The sequence below is a fragment of the Malassezia vespertilionis genome, chromosome 2 (genome assembly GCF_029542925.1).
Source record: "Malassezia vespertilionis chromosome 2, complete sequence".
Lineage (NCBI taxonomy): Eukaryota > Fungi > Basidiomycota > Malasseziomycetes > Malasseziales > Malasseziaceae > Malassezia > Malassezia vespertilionis.
The window spans coordinates 1,096,642-1,121,713 of NC_079248.1; the positions used below are offsets into that span (position 1 = coordinate 1,096,642).

The window sequence follows — 25,072 nt, forward strand, 5'->3', positions numbered from 1 at the left end:
CCGCTATAATACAGCATGCCCAGCAATGCAGTTGCGCCCCTAATCAAAGAAACGGATATCCCCACGCTTTGGTTCTGCCGTCAGCGAGCTCCCTACGCACGTATCAAAGGGTGCAGCTGTGCCATGTACACACAAAACCACATAATGTAGCAGCACGCCAATGTAAGCAGCACACAGGTGCGGATAAGCCTAGCACGTCAGCAGCGCTCCTGTACATACACCTGATTCGGCCCTTTCGGCGCAGTCACCCATCCGCCCGTGCCTGCAAGCACGACCAGCACAAGCACCCAGATTGTCGTCCAACCCGACATGGTCTGCAGCGCCAACCCGCCACGGCCCGGCGATGTATACACGTGACTGCAGTGCCTGTGCACCGGTGCACCAGCAGCATGGACCTGGGGCTAGCGCGCGTGCAGGCGCTGTTACGCCGCGTCGGCTCGCCGCATACGCGCTTCCCTGTGATCCACGTCGCCGGCACGAACGGCAAAGGAAGCACGACGGCGTGCCTCGATGCTCTGCTCACGCACGGCGCTGGCCTGCGCGCCGCGCGCTACAATAGTCCACACCTCGTCACAGCGCGCGATAGTCTGCGTGTCGGTAGCGGAGACCCGATCGATACGCATACCTGGGACGCGGCCGTGCAGCGGACGCGGCACGCGGACAATGTAGATCCCCACGACCCTGCCGCGCCGCCCATTTGTGCAACGCCGTTCGAACTGCTCACCGTGCAAGCGCTCCTGGCGGTGACGATGCTGCCGCTTGCATCGCAGCCAGATGTGCTCATTATCGAGGTGGGCGTCGGCGGACGTTTGGACGCGACCAATGTATTCCCCCCTGAAAATGTGCTTGCCAGCGTCATTTGCCCCATCTCCCACGACCACGAGACGTTGCTCGGCGCGCACCTCGGCGCAATTGCGCGTGAGAAAGCGGGGATCATCAAGGAGCAAGGCCTGTGCATTGTGTCTGACCAGTGCACGCACCCGCCCAGCACCGCGGCGCGTGCCGCCGCACAGGAAATCGCGCACTCGCTCCAGGACGCTGTCGATCGAATGCACGCGCGCGCTGCCGTCGCGACCATTCCATGGGGCGCAATGGAGCAGCATGCAGCAGAAGGTGATACGCTGCAACGCCTCTCTGTGCGTGTCTCGTTTGCGCAGCCGCTGCACGCGACGGGCAGCTCGGTCGATCCAGCGTGTGCACAGACAGACACACACATTTCGCTTGCGTCCAGCGCAACGCTGGGAAGGCTCACGGGGTGCACCACGGCGCTACAGACATTGTGGAGCATTGCACATGACCGCTCGCCGTACACAGACGCGCCGCTAGTCTCGGCATGCCAGCATGTGCGCGATCGGATCCGCACGCGGCTCTTTCTAGAAGGTAACCACGCGCACATTAACGCTGCCCTCGCACACCAGCGCTGGGAAGGCCGCGCCGAGTGGCATTGGCTTGTGCGGAACGGCGTGCGTGTGCCGCTGTTGCTCGACGGCGCACACAATGGAGCGTCGGCGCGTGCACTGCGGCAGTACCTCGGCCAGTGCCTCGCGGCGTGCCGTGGCAACGTGCACATTACGTGGATCATGGCCATGTCGCGCGGCAAGGACGCTTCGTCGATGCTCGATACTTTGCTCGCGCCTTACCACGGCGCTGTTGCGGCGCAGCAGCTAGCGGTGGTGCCGTTTTCGACGCCCGTAGAAGGCATGCCTTGGGTCGCGCCGGTCCCGCCCTCGGAGCTCGCCGCACTCGCACTGGACGGGCCGTGGACGCTGGATGGTCCGGTGCGTGCGTTTCCCGCGTTGGCGGATGCACTCGACTGGGCCGCATCAAAAGAGACGCAAGCACTGCATCTCGTCGTTGTGTGCGGCAGTCTATACCTGGTTAGCGACTATTACCGTATGTAGCAGGACAAACGTTCGTCCTGTGTGCGGCAGTCTATACCTGGTTAGCGACTATTACCGTATGTAGCAGGACAAACGTTCGTCCTGTGTACACAGCCCATCACGCCACGATATCGTCAACATAACGTCTATCCACTTGGGCTACTTGCGAGGTGCTCCATCTCCGTATCGTCCGTACACTGCGCACCTCCAGGAAATGTCGCGATGCCCCTGGTCGGCGAGGCTACACGTGAATTAGCCGTGGTGGCCGACATGCGCCGCGGCGCTACAAGCATATCAGCCTCGGGCTGTGCAAGGTCCGCAGCAGAGAAACTATTGCTGAGCATGCTTGACGACACGGTGCGCCCTGCAGGGATCCTGTACCGCGCGCGGAAATGCTGTGCAATGGTCAAGCCGCCAAGAGGGGTAAGGCGCGGCGCTTGCGCCATGTCTGGCGACGCAGGCGTGCCTGGACTGGCAGACCCTGCGGACAGCGAGGAAGGGACGCGAATGCGAAGATCATAGTGCTCCGTCGACGGCCCCGGTGCAGGCGTAGGGTTCACGTCCGTGCCCGACCACGTCGCGGCAATCGCCTCAAGAATCCCTGGCCCTTGCATCCCTTGCGCTTCCTGTACGCTATCCGGCGTATCGGTCCCATGCACGGAAAGTGCACCTGCAATCATCGGCTCGCGCACGTTGGGACTAGGCGTCGTATGCACCGGGACAGCCACATGCGCATTTTCGTCGCTCATATCAAAGTCGGTCGTCTCCACACTCGCCGCACTTGCGCCGCGCATCTGCGGCACGGTGCGAGACAGGGTCGAAGGCATCGCACGTGTGCCAAACGGCCGCGGATGCGCCGGCGCATCTGCATCTGCAGGCTCCGCACGCGCAGCGAGCAGCGCGGCGGTGACGGTCTCCTGCGTCTCCATGGACTGCGGCACGGGCCCGGCAGGCGGCGTCGCAGCGCCGGAATCCGTCTCGGGCGCGAGGAAAGAGGCGCGAGAGTCGTCCTTCTTTCGATCTACATCGTCTCGCGCACTGCACCAGAACCGGTGGCCCATTTGCCATCCTTTGCTCTGGCACTGCTTCGAGCAGTACTTGGCTTTGCGGCAGCGACGGCACTTGGCAAATTCGCGGGGGTACGCCTCCCATTTTCCGCACAGCATGTTTGCACACTGCCGGATCCCGCCGCGCGACTCGTCTTTGCGGCATGCATTGCGCATCACGACGCCAGCCCAGTACTGGATCTCGTGGCCAAGGCGCGGAAAGAAGGAGTTGAGCGCTCCGGTGCATCCAGTCATGCGCGAGGACCGCGTGGTGAAGCGCTCGGCAACAGAGAAGACGTTTCGGTGGAGGGGATCGCTCGGCGACCAGGTGCGGTTGGGCAGTCCCTCGTCGGGCCAGTCGGGACAGAAGAGCATCGTATCACGCACATCTGCATTGTGAAAAAAGAGACGAACGTGCGGGTATTTCGAAAGGTATGCAAGCAACTGCAAACTCATCAACACTTCCTCTTCTCGGTATACAAAGTTGGCTTCAATCTGCGGTAGCGTCAGGCGCGCGGTGGAACGTCCGGGCGTGGGTGTCTGCGTGCGCTGGGGACGTGGCGTGGCTTCAGAAAGGGGCGTCTCAAGTGATGGGCGCGGCGGGCGCGGCGTCTCTTGCGAGCTGCGTACCACGTCGTTGGACGGCGCGACCGCGACCGCGTCCAGATCGCCATCGTCAACACACATCTCGGCGTCTTCAGCACACTCGCTCGCGCTGCCGCTTGCGCTGGCATCGTACTCGGAAGAGAGGACGCGGCGCGAGGTGGACGATTCGCGCAAGACGCTCGCTTCGTGGTCCGTCCAGTAGCACGCATTGCGGCTTGGCATCTCTGCATCCTGCGTGCTGTCATCGTACACGGATACATCGCGCTGGGCATCGCTCGGAGCGCCAGGAGGCGCAGCGGAGCGCTCTTCTAAAGGATGCGGCGTGTCGGAAAGTCCTAGCGACGGGTATACGGCTCGCTGCATCGCATGCGGCGCAGCGGAGAGTGATGTGTCGTGCCAAAGACGGTCCTCTTTGACCGCCTCGGCGGCCAGCAAAAAGCTCTCAAGCACACGCACAATGACCGGCGCGATGCCAGCCTCTACCACACGTGTGCGAATTTTTTCGCTCCCGCGGACGCCGATGTTGACGACGCATTGGAATGCCAAACTCCATTTCCAATTCGCTTGCAGGCCTTTTTGTAGGGGTGCGTCACGCGCATGTGAAGGGACACGCTGCGGTGGTGTGCGCAGGATATGGATGAGGCGCTCTAGTCCGCCGTCCATGGTGACCATTTCGCGGATGCGTGTCGAGGTGGAAGAGAGGTATGCGAAATGGTTCAGTGAATTGAAGAGGGGGAGCGTAGCAGTGCAGTCCAATGCTGGAATGTAAGTATATGTCACGTATGGGTACGCCGGTAGTAGATCAGATTATAGGCGTCGACAAGACCAGGCATTGCCTGGGTTCCGTGCTTGACTCTATTATATGTTGTATCATCCTAGTCCCATACATGGCACACCGGCGTACCGCAAAAATATATATACGTACCTCGTCGATCATACAGGACAGCGGAGATCGAGACGCATGCCCTGTTGTGGTGGGGGTTGCAGTAGTTGCTTTCCCTCATGGTGCTTTGCGTCAATTGTGTAGCGACCCTGGTCGGCAAACCAACGACTCACGAGGAGCGGGACAGAGCGGCCTTCACTTGCAACGTGTACAGGTCACGCCACGTAGTCCACACTTGCTCGGCACTACAACCTCTGGGGCGCGGGTTGAGGGACGAAAACTGGTGGCGCTAGCTTTTGCGCGGCAGCTGGCCAGGGCACGTGGTATTTTTGTAATTGCACGGCGCGCTTTGTCCGCACACTCGCACAGCGCCCCGCGCCAAGACACTGCCGCGCACGCTCGAGGCGGGCGTGGAAAGGACAATGCAACGCATGCACGAGAGGGGCGTTGGTCACACAATGTAGTATAGGTAGGTGTGTCGCGATGTATAGAGCCAGATACTTCGTTGCTTCCCCCGTCTACCTGCGCACACTGCGCCTTTGCTCCGCGGGTTTGAAATGTGGAGGCGGCGCGGCGCGGCGCTTGCCTGTGACCATGCAAGAGGCTCACCCGCACTTGCCGGATACAGAGGCGCACGGAAACTCGGCGCATTTGGATGCATTGGAAGAGACGGTAAACAAGCAGATTGATGCGGACGTCGAAATTCTCCTGGAGAATTACAAGGAGGTGATCAACCTGAGCCGCATAGGGGAAAAGAACCAGTTTGATGTGGGGCGCGAGGCGTTCCAGCTGGAGAGCAGGGCAGATAGTATGGTCCGGGCGGCACAGTCTTTATACCTTTTGTCGGATGCGCTCAAGCTGTCTCTGCTCTTGTCGCAGTCGCAGCTCTCTGATGCACGGAAGCAGGAGGCGGAGCAACTGCTTGCGCAGACAAGCGCGTATCAAGGAGAATGCAGCCGCATGCTTGCGGAACATTGGTTCCCAGGTGCAAATGTGCGCGGCGATTCGCCGCGTCCAGATGCAGGGGACGGGGCTATGGAGAGTGAGGTGTAGGTGATGGGGATGCATGGCCAGGCTGCGGCATACCTAGGCATCTTTCTATAAATACATGTATACATACGCACACGGGCAGTGTACAAGCTGTCGGCAAAAAAAATAATATTGCATTGCCGCACACGCTGTACCAACAGGCAGCTCGTTTTTTTAAAAAGACATTACTTTTGATACGCTAACAATTATGAATACAACGCGCATAGAGGCACATTATCCGTCGGTGCAGTTCAACAGGGTATAAACGACTGCTACTCTTCGCGCAGGTGCCACCCGCTTTCCTCGTCGCCATCAAACTGATCGCGCATTGCATTCGCCAGGCGCCCGCTTGCGGGATTTCGCGCCTTGGCAGAGTTGGTGCGTTTGAGATCCGGCACAATTGCAGAGGTGTACTCGTCGGACAAATCCGTTCCATTGTCCGACTGTACATATGCAGTGCCACGCCGACCACGCGCGCCAAGCGAAACAGGTGCAGAAACGCGGCGTCCCTGGCGCATCGACGCCGCATTACGCAGCGAGGGCGACCAGGATCCATTATCGCGCACAGAATCACCATCTGTTGTGATACTTGGCGCAGACCAAGTCGGAGCGCGCATGGTACCCGTTCCGCCAGCACCGGCAGGAACAGGAGCTTCGGTGAGACCTGCGCGGCGCCCGTTGGCGCTCGCACGCGAGTACGCGCCGCCGTAATAGTTCGACTGGCTCGCAATCGTGCCCGAGTCAAACGTCGAGGCAGAAGCAGAGGACGGGTCGCTATAATCGCGTCCGCGGCTGCTCTGCGCATGGCTGACCATCGACTTTTCATCAAATTGGCTGCTGCCAGAACCCGAGGCGGAGCTGTGGCGGAGGGTGGAGAAACCGTCCTCGTCATAGTACCGCTTTTCGTTATAGGTTTGGTACGCATCGCCGCCACGTTTGTTGTCCATAAAGTTGCCACGCTCTGCAGCCGGACGGCCTTTCGGACGGTACAGCATAGGCTGGTTGGACGAAGCAAGTGCCGCTTGCGGCGGATGCCTAAAGTCGTACGCGCGTTGGCCCCACGAGTAAAACGGCTCGTTGATCGAGTCCTGGTCAATGAACAAAAACATGTACGACAGCATGATACATTCAAATCCAAGGAACGCAGCTTGCACGCCAAACGTGGTGTACGCGAGCGGCACGACCCAGTTGATAATATCACACAAATGCCCCCAATCCTGAGGCTTCGGATCGTGGTAGTACCCGTCAAACAAGCAGGTATCATGGCCGCGGAAATCGCACGCGTAGGCAAGTGCGCCACTGATCCAAATGGCGGACATGGCAAACAAGTACATGACTTCAATTTTCATCATAAACAGGCCCGACAAAAAGCTGCCGGGGCGGATAAACCACATGTGAGGCAAAAAGAGGTAGTACCCGAAATACATGAAGCAGGTAAAGAAGCCGAGGAAGACGAGAAAAATGAGACTACCCCACGAAGGCAGGATCATTTTTCCGCGATGGTCGTTAAAGTACTGCACTGCAACAATCGACATGATTGAGGTGGCAAGCCCCATGAGACACACAAGTAGGGTAAATACAACCCGCATAAACTTGAGAAACTTGGGATGCGGTGTGGGCGGCCCCCGCTCGGGGTTGACCGCGTCAGTTGTAAGTGAGTAACGTTCCGGAAATACCATTGCGTCACTGCACGGCTAGTAGAACGGTGATAAAGTCGGGCACAATCCTAAGCACAGTCTGCGCGAGCTTCGAAGCGACAAGAGCGGTGGGAAGCGATCAATGGAAGCGTTTACCCCACGCCCTGCGTCCCAAAATTGTCTGTTTCTCTTTGCATCGCTGCAGGCGCCGCGCGCCAATCAGCCAGTTTTGCTCGCTTACATCACGTGGCGTCGCTGCGCAAAAGTACGGTACGGTGCACGCAACGGCAAGGAGGGCGTTCGTTGGGGAAATATCACGTGATACAAACGCGTCGCGTATGCCACGTGCTATGAAACCTACACGCTCATCTTCATGTCAAGCTTGCTGTGGGGATGGTAGTTTTCAATGGTGATATCCTCGAGACGGAAATCATCGATGTTGTCCACTTTGCGCATGAGCTTGAGCTTGGGGAATTCGCGCGGCTCGCGCTGCAATTGCACCTTGAGCGGCTCGATATGATCTAAGTAGACGTGTGCATCGCCCATAGCCAGAGTAAATTCCGCAGCCTCGCAACCCGTGACGTGTGCAATAAGATGCGTGAGCAGCGAGTAGCTCGCAATGTTGAACGGCACGCCCAGCCCCAGATCACAGGACCGCTGGTACATCTGGCAGGACAGCTGCGGCAGCTTCCCCTCCTGGGCTTCGTCCTCGGTGGGCGGCACGACAAAGAATTGACAAAGGATGTGGCAAGGAGGAAGCGCCATGAGCGGCAAGTCCGGCGGATTCCACGCGCTGAGCAAAATGCGGCGATCGGTAGGGTTCGTCTTGATTTGATGGATGACCTGGGCAAGTTGGTCGACGCCTTTTCCCGTGTAATCCGTGTCGGCATCGACGTACTGCGCGCCGAAATGGCGCCACTGGAAGCCATACACGGGCCCCAAATCACCCTCGCGCCGGTGGCCGAGGCCGCGCTTTGTCAGAAAATCGTGCGAGCCGTTGCCGTCCCAGATGTGAATGTTGCGCTCGGCGAGCCAGTTTGCGTCCGTGTTACCGGAAATAAACCACAAAAGCTCCTCGATCATTCCGCGAGAGAAGACGCGCTTGGTGGTAAGGAGTGGCAGTGTGTTGCCGCGCAGGTCGAACTTGAGTGTGGTATGTGGTGCGAAAATCGCGCGCGTGCCCGTGCCTGTCCGATCGGCACGATGGACACCATCGCGCATGACGTCTGCAACAAGGCTCAAGTACTGATGCTCCTCGTGTGGCCGTGTGGACAAAGACAAAAGGTGCGGGTGAATACTCGGCGAAAACATGGCCTTGAGTACGGGCTCTTTAAAAGAATGGTGAGCGTAGGAGAGCACCACGGCCGCGCTCGTGTCCATATCAAATACGGCACCCATGCCCACAGGAAGCTGAATGAAGCGCGCAATAAGCACGCGGCTAAAATGACCATGTGTGACAAGCACAACGTCGCGGTTCTTTTCCTCGTTGATCGCGCGCGCGCGCTTCAGGACGCGGTCCGCACGCTCACCCACTTGTGCAATCGACTCTCCCGGAGAACTGGCATCGTTCAAATCATCCGGCGCGCCGTCGCGAAAGATATCCCATCCAGGGCGCTCTTTGCGGATTTCCGTCGTGGTCAGCCCTTCGTACGCGCCATAGTCCCATTCACGCAGATCGTCATACTCTTCTACACGCGGCAGCGACACAAAATCACGCTGTGCAGGCGTCCCAAAGATCGCATCTACCGTCTGCAAACAGCGGCGGCGAGGGCTGCATGCGATGGTCTCGAGCGTGTGCAGATTAATGACATCGTCCGAACTGCCGCCCAAGAGCTTCTTTCCAAACGCGTGCGCCACGTCAATGCCTTCAGGCAAAAGCGGAATATCCGTGCGGCCCGTATGCCGGCCATTCTTCGCCCATTCGGTGCTTCCGTGGCGGATCAGAATCACGCGTGGCATCGACATCGCAGCGCGTCGAGCCGTGGCCTGCCGCGGTGTACTTTGTTTCGGCCGATTCATCTTTGTCAGCGGGCAGCGTGGTGGCTGTTGTCCGCCGCAGCTTTGTCGCTGCGTCTCGTGCGACGATGGATCCGCGTCCACCGACATCGATGAGTGGGCCTTCGCCCCGACCTCCCGCACAAGGCACCCGGCCTTCCGGCATGCCGCCTGGCGCGCAGCCGATGCGTCCGAGGCCGATGCAGATGAATGGGCCGAGTGCTTCTCCCGCACGTGTTCCAAACACCCAAAGCCCACGGCCCCCGGGAGGCGCTGTGCCTTCGCCACGTCCGCCGGCGGGTGCGGCGCCAAATGTACGCGCCCTCGGTGCGGTGGGTGCCACTTCGTCGCCGCGGCCGCCCGCCCGATCGCCCGTGCCCGGCGCTCGCCCAGCGCAGTCAAGCGCGGCGGGGCTCGAAGGGGACGTGCAAAAGATGCACGTCGCCAATGCAGCTGCGGCCCCAGCGCCGCCCATGGGCCCTGCGAAATCCAAGCGCGCCGCGCGTGCGTATCACCAGGATACGACGGCAGCGCCTGCATCCACGGGCTGGAACGATGTCGTGACGCGTCCTCCGCCGTCCCAGGCGTCGTGGCAGCAGGAAGCGGCCGAGCGTGCTGATGAGTACGCACGAGCGCGTCCCGAAGGCACTGAGGGCGGTGTGTTTAGTACGGCCGAGGACGATGCCGCGCTGGACCAGGTCCCCGGCCAGCGCAACAGCATTTCGACCACGCAGCTCGCAATGAATCGCGCCGCGCTGAAAGCTGCGTCTGGGACGGGCGCGCCTGGAATGCCGCGCGCGCCCGTTCCGCCAGCCTCTGCAATGCCGCCGGGCGCGCCGATTGCTGGCATGCCGCAGGGCGGCGGTGCAAAACCGAAAATCGACCCTGACCAGATCCCTGCGCCTACTGATGCACAGTATGCGGACCAAAACTTTTACTACCACGACTATTTCGGCACATGCTCGCGCGAAGGCCTCCCGCTGAGCACGACCAACTTTGCTGTGCTTGACCAGGGCAATGCCTCGCCGAAATTCATGCGTATGACGACCTATTGCGTGCCGGCGACCGAAGAAGTCGCGCACACTTCGCGCCTGCCCATTGCGGTGACGCTGCAGCCTTTTGCACAGCTCCGCCCCGACGAGACGCAAGTGCCTCTCGCACAGACGGCCGAGTCAGGCCCGCCGCGCTGCAAGCGGTGCCGCGCCTACATCAATCCCTGGTGTGTGTTTGTGGAAGGCGGGATGAAGTGGGTGTGTAATCTTTGCGGCAATGCTTCCGACGTGTCGCCCGACTACTTCTGCAACTTGGATGTTTCGGGGCGCCGCGTGGACCTTGAGACCCGCCCCGAGCTCACGCACGGCTCGATTGATTTCAGCGTTTCGCGAGAATACTGGGCGGTGCAGGCTGGCGCAAAGAACACGAATTTGCTGCCAGGCGCCAATGTGGTGCCAGGCGCAACGGCCGACATTGTGACCCCGTCGAAGATGCAGGACAATGTCGATCGCCTCGCGGAGAACCTTGCCAATGCTGGCGACAGTGACTCGGCGTCCAACACTGCCGCCAAAGCCGCCAAGGCCGCTGGTGAAGCTGCACTTGATACGCTAAACCTCGGCAAGGGACACACGACGGTGCGTGCGCCGCGCCCGATGACCTACATGTTTGCCATCGACGTGAGTTTTAGTGCGGCGCGGTGCGGTGCACTGCGTACCTGTGCCGAGGCCATTCGCGAAGCGCTGTACGGCCCGCGCGAATCGCAAGGCGCTGCGACCGAGTCGCCTGGCTTTGGTCTTCCGCCCGGCAGCCGCGTATCCATTATCACGTTCGACCAGACGCTCCAGTTTTACAACCTCGACCCCTCGCTGGACCATGCACAAATGCTCGTTGTCCCCGACATTGAAGATCCTTTTGTTCCCATCAGCGACGGCCTTTTGGTCGATCCATGGAGCGCGCGCCACGTCATTGAGCCCTTTTTGGACGGCCTTGCTGCCCAGTTTGCCGATACGAACGTGTCGGAGGCTGCGCTTGGCGCGGCCTTGCGCGGCGCCCAGGGCGCTCTCGCCATGATCGGCGGCCAGCTCAACATTTTCCTCTCGACCATCCCCACGGTTGGCCCCGGCAAGCTAAAGCACCGCGAAGACACGAAGCTGTACGGCACCGACAATGAAAAGAACTTGTTCAACCCCCAGGACAATTTCTACCGAGCACTCGGCGAGCAGTTTGCCCTTTCGGGCATCGGTGTAAATGCCTTTTTCTTCCCGAGCCAATACATTGATGTTGCGACCATCGGCTCCCTCGTCGCCGAGACGGGCGGTGAGGTCTTTTTCCACCCCCGCTTTGATCCCGTGCGCGATGGCGCGCGGGTCCAAGCCGAGGTCCAGCGCACGATCCTCCGCGAGACTGCGTATAATGTCACGATGCGCGTGCGCAGCACCAAAGGACTGCGCATCGCCAAGCACTATGGCAACTTCCACCAGACCACCGCGACTGATCTCGAGTTGGGCACGTGGGATGCCGACAAAGCGCTTACGGTGCTCCTCAAGCACGACGGCCGCTTGGAAGAGTCGCAAGAGGTGTACATACAGTGTGCTGTGCTGTACACGAGCGCTACTGGCGAGCGTCGCGTTCGATGCCACACGCTCGCTGTCCCAGTCACTGCCGCGCTAGGCAATGTATTCCGCTACGCGGATCTGGACAGTGCGATGGCCTTTTACGCAAAAGAAGCGTCGACCATGGCGCATTCCAAGTCGCTGAAGGATGTGCGCAGCTATTTGACGAGCAAGTGTGTGTCCATCCTGCTCGCCTACCGCCGCAACTGCGCCTCCTCCACCAGCCCAGGCCAGCTCATCCTCCCCGAGAGCTTCAAGCTCTTTCCCCTCTACACGCTCGCGCTGATGAAAAATAAGGCGCTGAAAGGCGGCAACGTGACCTCGGACGTGCGTGTCTTCTTTTTCCATCTCCTCTCGGGACTCGGCGTAGGATCGACCATGGTGCTGCTCTATCCACGCATGATGGCGCTTCACCGACTCACGCCAGAGAATGGCGAGCCCATTCAGCCCGCGAGCGGCCTGAGCCCCGAAAAGCAGGTGCTTGAAGACGCGCTGCTCAAAGTCACGCACCTGCCGCACTTTATGCGCCCGAGCTTCCAGCGCATGGAGCCGCACGGCGCCTACCTCCTCGAGAACGGCGAGTGGTGCCTGCTGTGGCTCGGCGCGCAAGTGAGCCCCAAGCTCTTGGAGGACTTGTACGGTGTCACCTCGCTGGATGAGCTCGATGCGCGCATGACCAGCTTGCCAAAGCTTCCCACCAAACTCTCGCAGCAGGTGCGGAGCCTGGTGCAGGCACTCGCCGCACAGCGCTGCAAACCGCCGCTGCAAGTCATCCTTGCGCGCCAGAACCGCGATGGAATGGAGGTCGAGCTGGCGAACAATTTGATCGAGGACCAGAACAACGATGCGATGAGCTATGTAGACTATCTCTGCTACGTTCACCGCGTCCTCTCGTCGGACATGGCCAAGGGACACACGGAAGACAAAGGCGCCACCTCGCTCTGGAAGGGATTTACATAGCGCAGTAGCCCCGGATGCTGACTCATCAGAAGCACCAATCGCGCGCCGCGCGCAGGCTGGCGCGTACTCCGCTTCTTGCACGGCAAGGCATGGCGGCATGTTTGGCGCTGCAGATCCACAGAGCACACGCCGAGCCGCGCTGCTCGGTCGGAGCGCTGAAAAGATGTGCGTGCCCCCGCCCAAACCGCTACCTAAGCACGAAGGGTTTATCTGGTCGACATTCATTGCGGGAGGCTGCGCCGGCGCAGCGAGCCGCACGGTTGTGAGCCCGCTGGAAAGGCTGAAAAGTAGGTACACTATGCGCTCACATTAGTTATCATGTATGTTATATGCAACTTACCCCAGGCAACTGCAGCCGCCGCCCCGCAAAGGCGAGAAGAAGGCGTACTCGGGCGTGATGGAAGGCCTTGCGAAGATCTGGAAAGAAGAAGGCATCGCGGGGTTCATGCGTGGAAACGGCATTAATTGCTTGCGCATTGCGCCGTACAGCGCCGTGCAGTTTACCGCGTACGAGTCTATGAAACACTGGCTTGCGCGGCCTGTTTTTGAGACAGCCATCGACGCGCGCGGCGTCGCTACCGACCACTTCGCGTACGAGCTCGGCGCGATACCGCGGCTTGTCGCGGGCGCTGTAGCTGGGATTGCCAGTGTGGTCTCGACGTATCCTCTGGACCTTGTGCGCTCGCGCATCAGTATTGCGTCGGCCTCCATGTACGGCGAGAAGGGCGCGACGCCGCACAGGATTCCTGGGATATGGGAAATGACATGCAAGGTATACCGCGAAGAAGGGCGGCTTCGTGGACTCTATCGCGGCTGTATCCCGACTAGCATGGGCGTGGCGCCTTATGTTGCATTCAACTTCTTTTTTTACGAGCAGGCGCGTGGTTTTTTCTCCAGCGAGGATGGGACGCCGCCGTCGGCGCCGATGAAGTTAGTGTGCGGCGCATGGGCAGGCGCGATAAGCCAGACTCTTACATACCCGCTGGATGTGATCCGGCGAAGGATGCAGGTGGCAGGGATGCCAGACTCCCAGCTGGGGTACAAGGATAAGAGTGGCATCGATGCTATTCGGAATATTGTCCGGCGCAGTGGGATCAAGGGCCTCTACTTTGGGCTCGGGCCGAACCTGCTCAAAGTCGCGCCGTCCATGGGCACATCGTTTTTGACGTTTGAGATGGTCCGCAGTTTGCTTTCGCACCTCGACGCTAATGTATAGCGCGCAGCTGCACGCCGTCCTGCGCTCGTTACACGCTTTCCATGCAATGTGAGTCTACAGCGCGGACCAATGGCTAGCACGCGGTGCGTAGCATGTGTGTATAATGTCCTCACTGTCATTGTCTACGCTTTTCTCTCATGTAATACATTTTGTCCCACCAGTTCTGCGTATAGGGTATGGCTCGCTATGTGCGATGGGACAACAGTTAACCAGGCTCATCAGTCTGTTTGCCCGTACACATCCACAATATCAGACGGCTTCGTCGACTGCGTCGACCATGGGCGAGGCATAGCACGCGGCCCCACAATGCCCGAGTGCGAAGTTACGCCCATGGGCGTCATCGGATACGTCTCGGGCTCCAAGTAGGCAGCACCCTTGCCTTTCTGCGGCGTGGTCTGAAGCTGCATCGCCTCAAAGCCCGCCGCATACGTCCGGATCGGCGGGCCACTCGCATCTGCCGCCGTAGTCTTCAGGGGCGACGAAGAGTACTCTGTCGGGCCCATGCCGTACTGGCTCGGCAGCATGTCCAGCGATGGATCTTGGTCGTACGCAGAGTGCTTCGATGCAAAATAGTCCGGCGCGGGGTTATCTGAGGAAAGAAGCTCGGGGCCGCCAAAGCTTGCAAGCGAGTCGTTGCTCCCGGTGAGCATGTGTGCTTGCGACTCATCCATGCGCTGGTCGTAGCGGCCGTATGGCAATGCACCGGCAGCGGGCAGCGCAGCAAGCCCCCCTTCGATGCCAGTCGAGGGTATGGGCTTCTGCGTAGCAAGCGCCGCGCCGCGATTTGCGCGGCGCACAAGAAAAATAAGCCCAGCAAGCAGGAGGATAAAGACAATCACCACCGCTACCACAATGCCCGCAATAGCGCCGCCAGACAGGTCCGCCTTGTTCTCGGGCCCGGGCGCAGCAGCCTTTTTCGTCGCGGCAAACTTGGGGTTCGGCGCAGGCGCGGGCAATGGCGCAGAACCTTTGCCGCGCCCCACCGAGTCTGCGAGAGGAACCAGGCCTGGGTCCTTCTTCCCAAGCATGACCCTCTTGCCGTGGCTCGGCACGCCGTTGACCGTGACAAAAAAGAGCGCTGGGCCCGGCACAAAGAGGTTCTTGTTCGAGGGCATCGGATTGATGATAAACGTGACGCTCGCATCGTCGTGCACGGCATACGAGCGCTCCAGCTCGAGCGAGCGCTGGCCCATGTTCATCGCGTGCGTCGAGAACCCAGGGCGAATAACCCAAATCCTGGTGCGGTTTGCCAAGCTATTCACTTCGCCATTTTTGTTCATATAGTCGCCGTCGACAGTGACGTTGAACGGGGGGCCGCCGTAGGTAATCGCTTCCGGCACTTGCTGCGGCTGGGGGCGCGGCTTAAAAAAGTACGCGGGGTACCACGTCTCGAGCTTGTACTCGGTGTTGAACCCCTCGTACGTGTTCTTCTTGTTCAACGACTTAAAGGTGCCGGTGCCGTTGCGCGTCACGTCATTGTGCGGATTGGATCCTGCGACTAGCACGCTGCCGTCAGGAATCAAGATGGCAGAGGAGTGGTACAGACGGGGAATCTTGGAGCTGCCAATGCCGCTCGTGGAAAGGCGCTTGTTGGGCGGCGCTTCGGGGTTGTACAAGACGGGACGGTAGGTCGGCAACTGGGAAAAGCCTTCCAGAAATATATTCGTCTTGCCGTCGCTCCCAAGCGCCTTGTTCCATGTGGTGTTGCCAAAGCCCGCAACGCCGTTGCGGGCGCCATTGACAATGACCATGGTGCCGTCCGGGAGGTGAATAAACTGGCCCATCGATCGGCCTTCAGGAAGTTGGCCTTCGCTGATGTACTCCGGCTTGTCTTTGCTTTTGGGTTCGGGGATAATGGAGTGGCAGTTGGGATCTGCCTTCTGCTTGTACATGTTCACGCCAGGCGATCCAAAGTTGCCCCAGTCAGCATCGTTGTGCAGGTACATGCCGCCACAAAACAGAATGTCGGGCGTGTACTGATTACGAGGAGTCAATGGCTTCATGGCCGTCGCGCCGGACGCGGGGTAGACGCGGACAATCCGGCCGGGCATATCGGGAAGAGGATATTCGACATTTTTCATATAGTCCCACAGAGTTGTGCTGTAATTTGCCTGCATAAACAGTTTGCCAGATGGCATGAGGTATGTGTGAGGGTACATGTTCAGTCCACTTGTACTCACCATAAACTTGGAAAGCTGGGGGCCGGGCTTTCCCGTTGGTGGCCAAAATTCGTAGGAGGGATTCGAGCCGCCCTGGTCCCAGATGCCAGGCGTAGGGTTCGGATTGGTGGTGGAGTAGGCAGGGTCGACATTGGGGTAGTTGCGGTTGACAAAGCCACCGCTCGTCGCGCCACCAATGATGACTACCGATCCATCAGAAAGCGTCTCGATACCGGGATACCAGCGACGCGAGTCCATCTGTGTTTTGCTGTTGGGCTCGTCGATCCAGCTCAGTTTGGTGGAGTCGCCATCGGTCGGCTCCATCACACGCACAACTTTACGACCGTCATTATCTCGGTAGGGTATGGCACCGTTGGGTGTGGCCGCGCCGCCGTATCCTACGGCCTGGTTGCCACCCAGCACGATCCACGAACCATTCGCAAGGGTCGCGCCGGACGCACAAAATGGGTTCGAGTTTGCCGGAATCGAACGCGAACTAAAGTCTGTCAGATTCACAAGCTCGGCCCACGTCGGCCTGTCCTGCCCATCCGGCTCGTTTCCCTCCACCTTGTCGAGGATGAAGGCTGTATTTTCGTCAGCCAGGCCCAGCATCATCGCCGACGCTTTTGTGCCTTGGTTTACGATCTTGTACTGCAGCGATTGCTGGTCTGCAGCGGCTGCAGCCGCAAACGCAAGGCATGACAGCCATACCGCAAATCGCATGAGCCACAAGGAAAACTTCATGGTACAGAACAAGCGCACGTATCTGCTTGCACTGCGTCGCTCGCTGCCGCAGGCACGAGACCAACACACGCGCCAAACCCACTTACCTGCGAGGTTATCGAGCAAAAGTTGATCGGCGCGGATCATTGGGCCAATTCAAAATGGTTACTCATCCATTTCGGGGCGCGCGCTGCGCTGCCACGCGTAGAGTCACGTGAGCTTGATGCAGTCGCGCGGCCCGTAGGGCGTCCGGCGTTTCGGCCGGCAGGGATCGGCTACGAAGCAGCAGCCCCACTCGATCGCACGCTCACAGACCGTCGTTATTTGACACCTGCTCGTATCCGGGGTCGTGAATTGAGCAACTTTGCTTTGCTCTCATCACTATACACTCGCGCGTGATTGTGTTTGGCAGCATCAATCTCCTCCCCTCGTGTCTGGCTCCCAACCTTGACGTGTTTAATTGTCTCCCCATCTTTTTTGACGCACGATGGCAAAAGTTTACGTCGGCAATCTCAGCTGGAACACAGCCGATGATGGACTTGCTCAGGCATTCAGTCCTTATGGTCAACTTACTGACTATATTGTGATGAAGGATCGCGATACCGGCCGATCGCGTGGATTTGGCTTTGTTACGTTTATGACGCAACAGGAGGCCGATGCCGCGATTCAGGCTTTGAATGAACAGGAACTTGACGGGCGCCGCATTCGCGTGAATATGGCTAACTCGCGGCCGCCCATCGGCGGACCGATGGCCGGTGTGAGCCTTGGATACAGCGGGCTCACCGGTGGCTACGGCGCCGGTGGCTACGGCGCAGCGCAAGCACCGTATGCCTATGGTGCGTTGCACCCATACGCTAATCACACAGGCGCGCAGCCTTCTGGCTTTGGATACGGCCAGCAAGCCGGGTACGCGTTCCAGCAGCAGCCATACGGCGCACAGCCTGGCGCCTATCCTGCACCGCAAGCAGCTTACCCGGGACAGCAGCCTGGTTTTCCCGCGTACGTCTACTCGCTATAGTATACTGACATAACCAGGTACGCCCAGCAACCGTACGGAGCCGCTCCCCAAAACTTTCAGCCGCCCCCTCCCCAGGGCGGATACGGTGGCCAAGGCTACTGAATAAGCGGCCTGATCCGATTGTACTTATTCATGTGGGCGTTATTTGTCACTAGGAGCAGTCAATATCACTGTAAAGACCCCATCTTCACTTGCCATGACACACTGCCATGAGGGCACACGACCTAGGAACAAGATTGGATCGTTTGGTCTATAATATATGACCAGTGATAGAGACTTGCCTCGATTTACTATACTATAGGAGTGTCATCTGCGGCAATGACTGCTCATCTGTTTGCGGAAAGCTCCGTATCCTGCCACAGCACCCCTGCCAACACCCCCACTCGAATCCTTGCGTTGCGTTGAGACTACTTTCTGGCGTACGAACCCGGTCGTCTGCCACGCGCGTTTGCGCGGAAATAGACACTGCGGAGCGTGCACCTAGGTACATTTTGAGAGATCTACGGGGGCATACCTTAGATCACAGAGTAGACGCGAACGATATTGTCACTGTACCCCGCAAAGAGAGTCTGGCCGTCGGCCGACCATGCAAGGGACAAGCACTGGGGCTCGGTAGCGTTCTTGCCGAGCCCAGGGAACTCGGGCTTGATCTCGTCCACGATCGACTTGCTCTCGAGATCAAAGATCTTGATGCACGACGCAGTGGCGGCGCAGAGCCAGTAGCGGTTAGGAGAAAAGACGAGGGCGTTGACAACGTCGCTTGCCTCCAGCGAGTAGAGGTGCTTGCCGTCGGAGAGCTCCCAAAGCATGACAATGCTGTCCTTGCCGCCGGAAGCGCAGAGCGAGCCGTCAGGAGAAATGGTCACCGTGTTCACGTAGCCCTGGTGGCCAAAGTGGTTGGTCGTAAGCTTGCAGCGGCTCAGCTCCCACACCTGTAGACGTTAGTTATCTGGAACACGCATCGTTGCGGCGGTGCGCTGCGTCTGCAGTTTTTCATTGTATATGCGCGCTCAGCGATCTTGGTGGTTTACATTCTTCTCATCAAATCACCACATGTGCTGATTCTCCGTAGTAGCAAATATAAACTTCGCTCATCATCGCGCACATACACTGAGAAGCATGCAGACGCGCAGCGCAAATGCGCGCGCGATAGTACGTACCTTGACCATGCGGTCCCAACCACCCGACACGATCACGGGGTTTGACGGATTGGGGCTGAAGCGAACGCAGCTGACCCAGTCCGTGTGGCCGTCCTCGACAATGTTAAACTTGCAATCACCGAGCGTGTTCCAGAGCTTGATGGTGCGGTCGCGGGAACCAGACACAATCTGACGGTTGTCGGGGCTGAAGCTGACGCTCAGCACATCACTAGTGTGGCCGACAAAACGGCGGGTAGTCTGGCCAGTGTTGAGGTCCCAGAGGCGGAGGGACTTGTCCCAGGAAGAAGAAAGGGCAAACTGGCCGTCGGAAGAAATCACAACGTCGGACACAAAGTGGTTGTGGCCGTGGAGGATCTTCTTCGGATAGCCGTAGTTGGTCTCGTCACGCGAGAGCTGCCAGACAATGATGGTGTTGTCGCGCGAAGCGCTAAGCAAAAGGTCGGGGTTCTCCTGCGAAGTAGCAATCGCGGTGACCCAACCAGAGTGGCCAGGAAGGCTTCCCTTGTAAGCAAGCGACTCAGACCTGTTGTATGTGTTAGTATGTGTTCTAGGACGCAAACAAGCGTGGCGATACACACATTTTACTCGATGTCGAGGTTCCGATTTGGTGGTACAAACGAAATCGTCCGCTTTCCAGTGCTACGCACGCGCTCTGCCGAATTGCAGTTGGCGGCTGCGCGCGCCGCGTGCACTAAACTATACTTTCGCCGTGTATGCTCCACGTGATATATAGTTCGATCGGCCGAGGTTTTTTGGACGCAGCGTGCGGCAGAGCAGCGGTTGCTACGCTTCGCAGCATCACGACACTATGGCGCCCAAGATCGACCCCAACGAAGTGAAGGTTTGTATTGCATTGTGTTTGTGAGGATGTAGACTAACTGTGCTGCAGATCATTTACCTGCGTACCACCGGTGGTGAGGTCGGTGCCCCTTCGGCGCTTGCGCCCAAGATTGGCCCTCTTGGTCTTGTACGTGCTCCTTGCCCCAGAGAACTAACATGCAGGCCCCCAAGAAGGTTGGTGAAGACATTGCCAAGGCCTCCAGTGACTGGAAGGGTCTCAACGTCACTATACAGCTTACGGTCCAGAACCGCCAGGCCCAGGTCGCTGTTGTGCCTTCCGCCTCGTCTCTGGTCATCAAGGCCCTGAAGGAGCCCCCGCGTGACAAGAAGAAGGTCAAGAACATTCAGCACAGCGGCAATGTTCCTCTTGATGAGATCATTGAGATTGCCCGGACTATGCGCTACAAGTCCATGGGCCGTAACCTCGCCAGCACAGTCAAGGAGATCCTCGGTACCGCACACAGTGTCGGCTGCACGGTCGACAAGAAGCACCCCCACGATGTCATTGAGGGTATCGATGAGGGCAGTATTGAGATCCCCATGGAGTAATGGATGATCGCAGGATAGTGTCTAGGTGCCGTACGAGCGGCACCGCTTCTCGTCTAGGCTCTGTATGATTCTCGTCTAGGCCGGATCGAGTATTACAACGCACGATCGTCTTTACGGTTTACCCTGTTGCCATGCCAATACAAAAAGCAATGTAATGCTCCTCTCACTGCGTCGGTGTGCGAGAACTACGTTAGATACTAGTTGGTCAGAACAGTGTGCGCCTTTTGGCATGCTGTGTCTGGTGTATGTACATGCAAGCGCTTGCGTGGGTTTGCTTAGGGTGAATAGCAAAGCAGTACCGGCGTGCTTGCCTGGACTTTGGAGAATGTGCCGCAGTCTGGGCAGTGGGACCATAGCTGCGATGCTGTCCCGCAATAATGCCGCACGGAAAGCAGCGGCATGCTTGTGCACTGCTCGGCGTGTTTTCTAGATTGCGTTTCTTCTTCGACCATCTCAGTGTCATGTCCGCAAGACAGATCGTTGGGTGCCAACGGCTCGACTTCAGGCGCCCGCGGCGGCGTAGAAGGCCTCGCTGCGTAGTCAAGCGACGCAAGCACGGCTCGGTTCAGCTCCGGCGGAAGGGGGTAAAACTGAGCCTGCTCCGTGCCCCCTTGTAGACGGGATTCCGTGCGTGGTGCGACAGACTAGACATGAGCAGTGAGATGTACGCACCTTTCTGCAGTGGTCCGCAAGCTCTTCAATACCAAGCTGGAACGCGTCCAACTCGTCCGGCTCGGCATGCTTGCGCTTCGGTGCGCCGCATATAGGGATTGGGATGCTTGGATGTTCGTCCATATGCATCTCCATCGCAATGCAAACTAATGCATCGACATGCGGCGAGCAAAAGAATGTACCGTGCTAGGGAAGGTGGGGAGAAGGAAACCAAGTGTTGCTCGTTCCGCGCAGTGGCCCATTGTCATGTGGAGGTTGCTGCACCGTGCTTCTTCCAGACGACGCGCCATGACACATGCGTGCAGCACGGCTACGGTCGAGCATACCGTATTTCCTCTGCGCAAATATTCCAGAATGTACATGTATGAGAATGCGGTATGCACGTCGCTGGCATTGCCGGCGACGCCTACCTTGCAGCGCGGTGCCCAAGTGCACGGCGCACGGGCCGGGCACGAGAAAGCGGCCCTCTGTACGCCCGCAGCGCAATGGGAGCATGTGAGTATGCAAATGCTGCAATGTCGCGTGGCTATTGAGTCGCGCGAAGCGGCGCCGCCGCGCATGCTCCTCACCGTCGAATGGTGCCCGCCTTTCGTGGGCGGTGCGCCACTGCACCCGATGGAGAACGACGTGTGTGCACTACGCGAGCGCACACTGCTTGTACGTACAGAATCTCTCTCACACCAGGAATCACTGGAGCTTGACGCGTTTACATGGCGGAGCGCGCGGAATGTGTCAAGCAAGCGCGCGCATGTGTCGCGATTCGAGTTCAAAGCTACCTACCAAGACGACAAAGTCCTCTTTCGGTACCGTCCCGCGCCAGAGCACGGCAATAGTGCAGTTTGCCATCGGTTTCAGCTGCAATTCAAACGTACAGAGGACGTACACCGATTCGTGCAAATGATCCAAGTACGTCGAATCAAACTGACAATAGCACGAATGCCCATGTGTGCCTGTCTCGCCTCGCGTGCATGCCACTCCGCCTCGTACGCCGCAGCGCGCAGGATACCCAGCTTCCCCCTCGCCGTACCGCACTCGCAGCCAGGTGCGGACACTGGCACACGCCGCAAGCAACTCCTCCCTCTCGTAGCCCCACAATGTTTAGTCATGGTTTGCCCGCTGGCCGTGCGCCGTCCCTTGTCGCTTGCGCAGTGCTCGGCGACCACCATGAGCCGTATGCGGCTGCAGACAAACCCAGATCCGGCGAGGCACGCTACGCAAAACAAGGACCATGACATACATCATCCAAGAGATACGTCGGAGCTGACCGAGAGTATCTGGACCAGTGCGAGTCCCTCGACCGTTGGGTCTGTGGATATGGATTCGCATGCGCGCAGCCCCTCGCCGGCGTCTCCATCTGCATCTTCCGCCACGCAATCTTTTTCAAGCTCGCCCGAGCGTATGCCGGTGCTTGCCTCGACACCCGCCCTGCCGTCCAAACCGAGCTCTGCGGGCCTGCCCTACTCTGCGCGCCGCTCGGCTCACGCGCCGCTTATTGGCAAAAGGGGCGTGCATACCATGTCCCCTGCAGCGCCGCTGCTTGATACACACCGTGTTACGAGCATGCGCTACGACGAAGATGTACAGGACGAGGGGTTGAGTCGCGTGGGTAGCACTTCGGATCTTACACTGGATGAGCTCGGGCACGAGCAAGCGGGGGGACGCAACTCTATGAGAGGACGTGTAGACTCCATGACAAGCCTGAGCAACTTTATTGGAATGTCGGAACAGGATATGCGGCGCTCGGTTAGCACGCAGTCGTTCAACGACGGCGCTTTGCACGGCACACATAGGCACCGGAACAGCTCGCGGGAGCACCTCTTGGGTGTACTTGGCCGCGGCGGCACCTCGCGTGATGCGCTAATGATGCGTAGTGCAGTAAACGATACGGCACGCGGCACCACCACCGGAAAGGGGGGGCAGCGCGTCGCCACGACCATTGCGAATATGCTGCACAGCGCGCAGTCGATGGACAGGCATACAAAACCGATCGTGTCCAAGTTTGCAGGCTACCAGCAGCAGTTTGACCCCGCCGCAAACACGCAGGATAAAGTACAGTCGGCGCTGCACACGGACCGAGTCACGGGCAGGATCGTCGCGGTGGATGTGCGCCCCGTCTCCATCTACAACGCTGACTTTGTAGAGCGCATCAAGGCGCGCACGGCGAATAAAGAGGGCCACTCAGGAGAAGACGCTTTTCAAGATCCGCCGCAGTACCGCTACCTGTTGGACTATGCGCTCAGTGGCCCGCCAATCAGCAAGGAAGCGCTCGGCAGCGCAGAACTCTCGCCGCGTCTCGAGGCAAGTCTCCCGTTGGACGACCACGCCGAGGAGTTGAACGAGACGACGGTGCACGCGCGCGGCGCGCATCGGCGCGACAAGCGGCGCGCCAAACAGAGCAAAATGCTGGTTCCCGACTCTGTCGCCACCCTCGGTCCCAACATGATCCCTTTTCACTTTATCCACGCGCTCACAAGCACTGCAGAGAATCCACTCGCGCTCGACGATGCGGAAGGCCCAGCGGTGGCCTCGCTTCTTCCTGGCGTCCCTGAAAAGATGGACGCGAGCAGCAGCTCAGAAGGCGGCGCGGGCCATGTACACTATATCGATAACCAGTCTATGCGCGCCATTGCATACACCGCACAAGCCATCACGGTCCAGCGCAGCCATACAGTCACACGCCGCTTTGCCGACCCGTTCCGCGAGGCCATGACGCGCGTGGCAACAGCGTCAGGCTACTTAACCAAGCTTCGAACGCAGGCACAGGCGTTCGACACGCCGCAGCAGAGCCAAGAGCGCACCGTGCCGCGCAGCCACTTTTCCATCGGCGCACAGCGCACTGGCGAGCGTGTAGAGCCGAGGCGCTCCAGCACCGCGCTCGCTGCGCTCGGCAGCCTCGCAGCGTCGAGTCAAGCGCCAGGTAGGTAGACACTACAGACTATGAGTACCCATTCGGGTTCTTTGACTGCCAGTTCCACAGGTCGCGGCACATTTCGTCCAAGCTGTGATGCGCCTTGAAGCCGAGTTCTTGCTCGGCCAAGGCAGGGTCCGCAGTCAAGTTCGGCACATCGCCCGGCCGCCGTCCCACAATCTCGTAGGGGAATTCGTAGCCTGTGGCCTTGCGCATTGCATCAATCATGTTGAGCACACTCATGCCGACACCCTTGCCGAGGTTAAACGCGCGGTACTTGCCGTCATTTTTTGCATTGACAAACTTGGCGTCGTCGTCCAGCGCAACCATCGCGTTCAAGTGGCCGCTCGCAAGATCCAAAATGTGGATATAGTCGCGCACACAGGTGCCGTCCGGCGTGGGGTAGTCGTTGCCAAACACTTTCAGGCCCGGCTCCCTGTACTTGCCGACGGCCATCTGTGCAAGCAGCGGCAGCAGATTACCCGGCTTTCCGCACGGGTCTTCGCCAATATACCCCGACGGGTGCGCTCCAGCAGGGTTAAAATAGCGCAGCGTAATAGCACGCCATGCTGGGTGTGCGGCGCACACGTCGCGGATGATCATTTCGTTGATCTGCTTCGAGCGACCGTACGGACTGTGGGGATCCATCGGCGTCGTCTCGGGGATGGGGATCGTCTCTGGTGCGCCGTACACGGTCGCAGACGAGCTGTAAACAAGCCGCTTCGCGTCGTGCTTGTCCATCGCAGTCAGCAGGTTCAGCAGGCCGCCGACATTCACGTCGTAGTACTCGATCGGAATCTCGGCAGACTCGCCCACGGCTTTAAGTGCACCGATGAGAATCACAGCATAAATCCGGTCGTTCGCAGGGCGGTCCGCAAACACCTTGTTAATGGCAGCAGCGTCGCGCAGGTCGGCCTCAATCAGCTCGACGTCGCCACACGCGTCGCCAGACTCGTCGCGGACGAGCTGCTCGACGCGGCGAACGGCCTCGGGCTTGGAGTTGTGGAAGTTGTCAACCACTGCGACATTATACTTGCCCGTTTTCAGCACGGTGTACACGACATGGCTGCCAATGTACCCCGCACCTCCGGGAATCAGCACGCGTTTCTTCTCCATGACGGACAAAGCGAAGCGACAAACAATTGTCACGTGTCGCAGATCATTTCGCGCCACGCCTCCACTTGC

The 25,072-nt window shown here is 59.1% G+C and overlaps 13 protein-coding genes across 13 annotated transcripts; 7 read left to right on the forward strand and 6 right to left on the reverse strand.

Annotated features, from left to right (window-relative positions):
• Positions 1–389: 389 nt before the first annotated feature.
• On the forward strand, positions 390–1,901 carry FOL3_1 (dihydrofolate synthase; the record flags this gene model as incomplete). The annotated part of the gene is made up of 1 exon (XM_056206217.1): positions 390–1,901. One exon carries the CDS (start codon positions 390–392, stop codon positions 1,899–1,901), a length of 1,512 nt encoding a protein of 503 aa, XP_056062192.1.
• Positions 1,902–2,026: 125 nt separating this feature from the next.
• MVES1_001370 (uncharacterized protein) lies at positions 2,027–4,195 on the reverse strand (the record flags this gene model as incomplete). Its single annotated transcript, XM_056206218.1, has 1 exon — positions 2,027–4,195. The coding sequence occupies one exon, from the start codon at positions 4,193–4,195 to the stop codon at positions 2,027–2,029; it is 2,169 nt and encodes a 722-aa protein (XP_056062193.1).
• Positions 4,196–5,009: 814 nt separating this feature from the next.
• MVES1_001371 (uncharacterized protein) lies at positions 5,010–5,468 on the forward strand (the record flags this gene model as incomplete). Its single annotated transcript, XM_056206219.1, has 1 exon — positions 5,010–5,468. The coding sequence occupies one exon, from the start codon at positions 5,010–5,012 to the stop codon at positions 5,466–5,468; it is 459 nt and encodes a 152-aa protein (XP_056062194.1).
• A 248-nt stretch (positions 5,469–5,716) lies between these two features.
• MVES1_001372 (uncharacterized protein) lies at positions 5,717–7,123 on the reverse strand (the record flags this gene model as incomplete). Its single annotated transcript, XM_056206220.1, has 1 exon — positions 5,717–7,123. One exon carries the CDS (start codon positions 7,121–7,123, stop codon positions 5,717–5,719), a length of 1,407 nt encoding a protein of 468 aa, XP_056062195.1.
• Positions 7,124–7,438: 315 nt separating this feature from the next.
• TMP1 (thymidylate synthase) lies at positions 7,439–9,046 on the reverse strand (the record flags this gene model as incomplete). Its single annotated transcript, XM_056206221.1, has 1 exon — positions 7,439–9,046. One exon carries the CDS (start codon positions 9,044–9,046, stop codon positions 7,439–7,441), a length of 1,608 nt encoding a protein of 535 aa, XP_056062196.1.
• Positions 9,047–9,240: 194 nt separating this feature from the next.
• SFB3 (COPII coat Sec23p-Sfb3p heterodimer component) lies at positions 9,241–12,642 on the forward strand (the record flags this gene model as incomplete). Its single annotated transcript, XM_056206222.1, has 1 exon — positions 9,241–12,642. One exon carries the CDS (start codon positions 9,241–9,243, stop codon positions 12,640–12,642), a length of 3,402 nt encoding a protein of 1,133 aa, XP_056062197.1.
• A 322-nt stretch (positions 12,643–12,964) lies between these two features.
• On the forward strand, positions 12,965–13,858 carry MVES1_001375 (uncharacterized protein; the record flags this gene model as incomplete). The annotated part of the gene is made up of 1 exon (XM_056206223.1): positions 12,965–13,858. One exon carries the CDS (start codon positions 12,965–12,967, stop codon positions 13,856–13,858), a length of 894 nt encoding a protein of 297 aa, XP_056062198.1.
• A 218-nt stretch (positions 13,859–14,076) lies between these two features.
• MVES1_001376 ((methyl)glyoxal oxidase) lies at positions 14,077–16,761 on the reverse strand (the record flags this gene model as incomplete). The annotated part of the gene is made up of 1 exon (XM_056206224.1): positions 14,077–16,761. One exon carries the CDS (start codon positions 16,759–16,761, stop codon positions 14,077–14,079), a length of 2,685 nt encoding a protein of 894 aa, XP_056062199.1.
• A 466-nt stretch (positions 16,762–17,227) lies between these two features.
• MVES1_001377 (uncharacterized protein) lies at positions 17,228–17,758 on the forward strand (the record flags this gene model as incomplete). The annotated part of the gene is made up of 1 exon (XM_056206225.1): positions 17,228–17,758. The coding sequence occupies one exon, from the start codon at positions 17,228–17,230 to the stop codon at positions 17,756–17,758; it is 531 nt and encodes a 176-aa protein (XP_056062200.1).
• A 515-nt stretch (positions 17,759–18,273) lies between these two features.
• cpc2 (cross-pathway control WD-repeat protein cpc2) lies at positions 18,274–19,498 on the reverse strand (the record flags this gene model as incomplete). The annotated part of the gene is made up of 3 exons (XM_056206226.1): positions 18,274–18,690; positions 18,919–19,441; positions 19,473–19,498. 3 exons carry the CDS (start codon positions 19,496–19,498, stop codon positions 18,274–18,276), a joined length of 966 nt encoding a protein of 321 aa, XP_056062201.1.
• Positions 19,499–19,726: 228 nt separating this feature from the next.
• On the forward strand, positions 19,727–20,307 carry RPL12 (60S ribosomal protein L12; the record flags this gene model as incomplete). Its single annotated transcript, XM_056206227.1, has 3 exons — positions 19,727–19,759; positions 19,808–19,885; positions 19,921–20,307. 3 exons carry the CDS (start codon positions 19,727–19,729, stop codon positions 20,305–20,307), a joined length of 498 nt encoding a protein of 165 aa, XP_056062202.1.
• Positions 20,308–22,143: 1,836 nt separating this feature from the next.
• MVES1_001380 (uncharacterized protein) lies at positions 22,144–23,904 on the forward strand (the record flags this gene model as incomplete). Its single annotated transcript, XM_056206228.1, has 2 exons — positions 22,144–22,150; positions 22,175–23,904. 2 exons carry the CDS (start codon positions 22,144–22,146, stop codon positions 23,902–23,904), a joined length of 1,737 nt encoding a protein of 578 aa, XP_056062203.1.
• Positions 23,905–23,914: 10 nt separating this feature from the next.
• On the reverse strand, positions 23,915–25,003 carry MVES1_001381 (uncharacterized protein; the record flags this gene model as incomplete). Its single annotated transcript, XM_056206229.1, has 1 exon — positions 23,915–25,003. The coding sequence occupies one exon, from the start codon at positions 25,001–25,003 to the stop codon at positions 23,915–23,917; it is 1,089 nt and encodes a 362-aa protein (XP_056062204.1).
• Between the last annotated feature and the right edge of the window lie 69 nt (positions 25,004–25,072).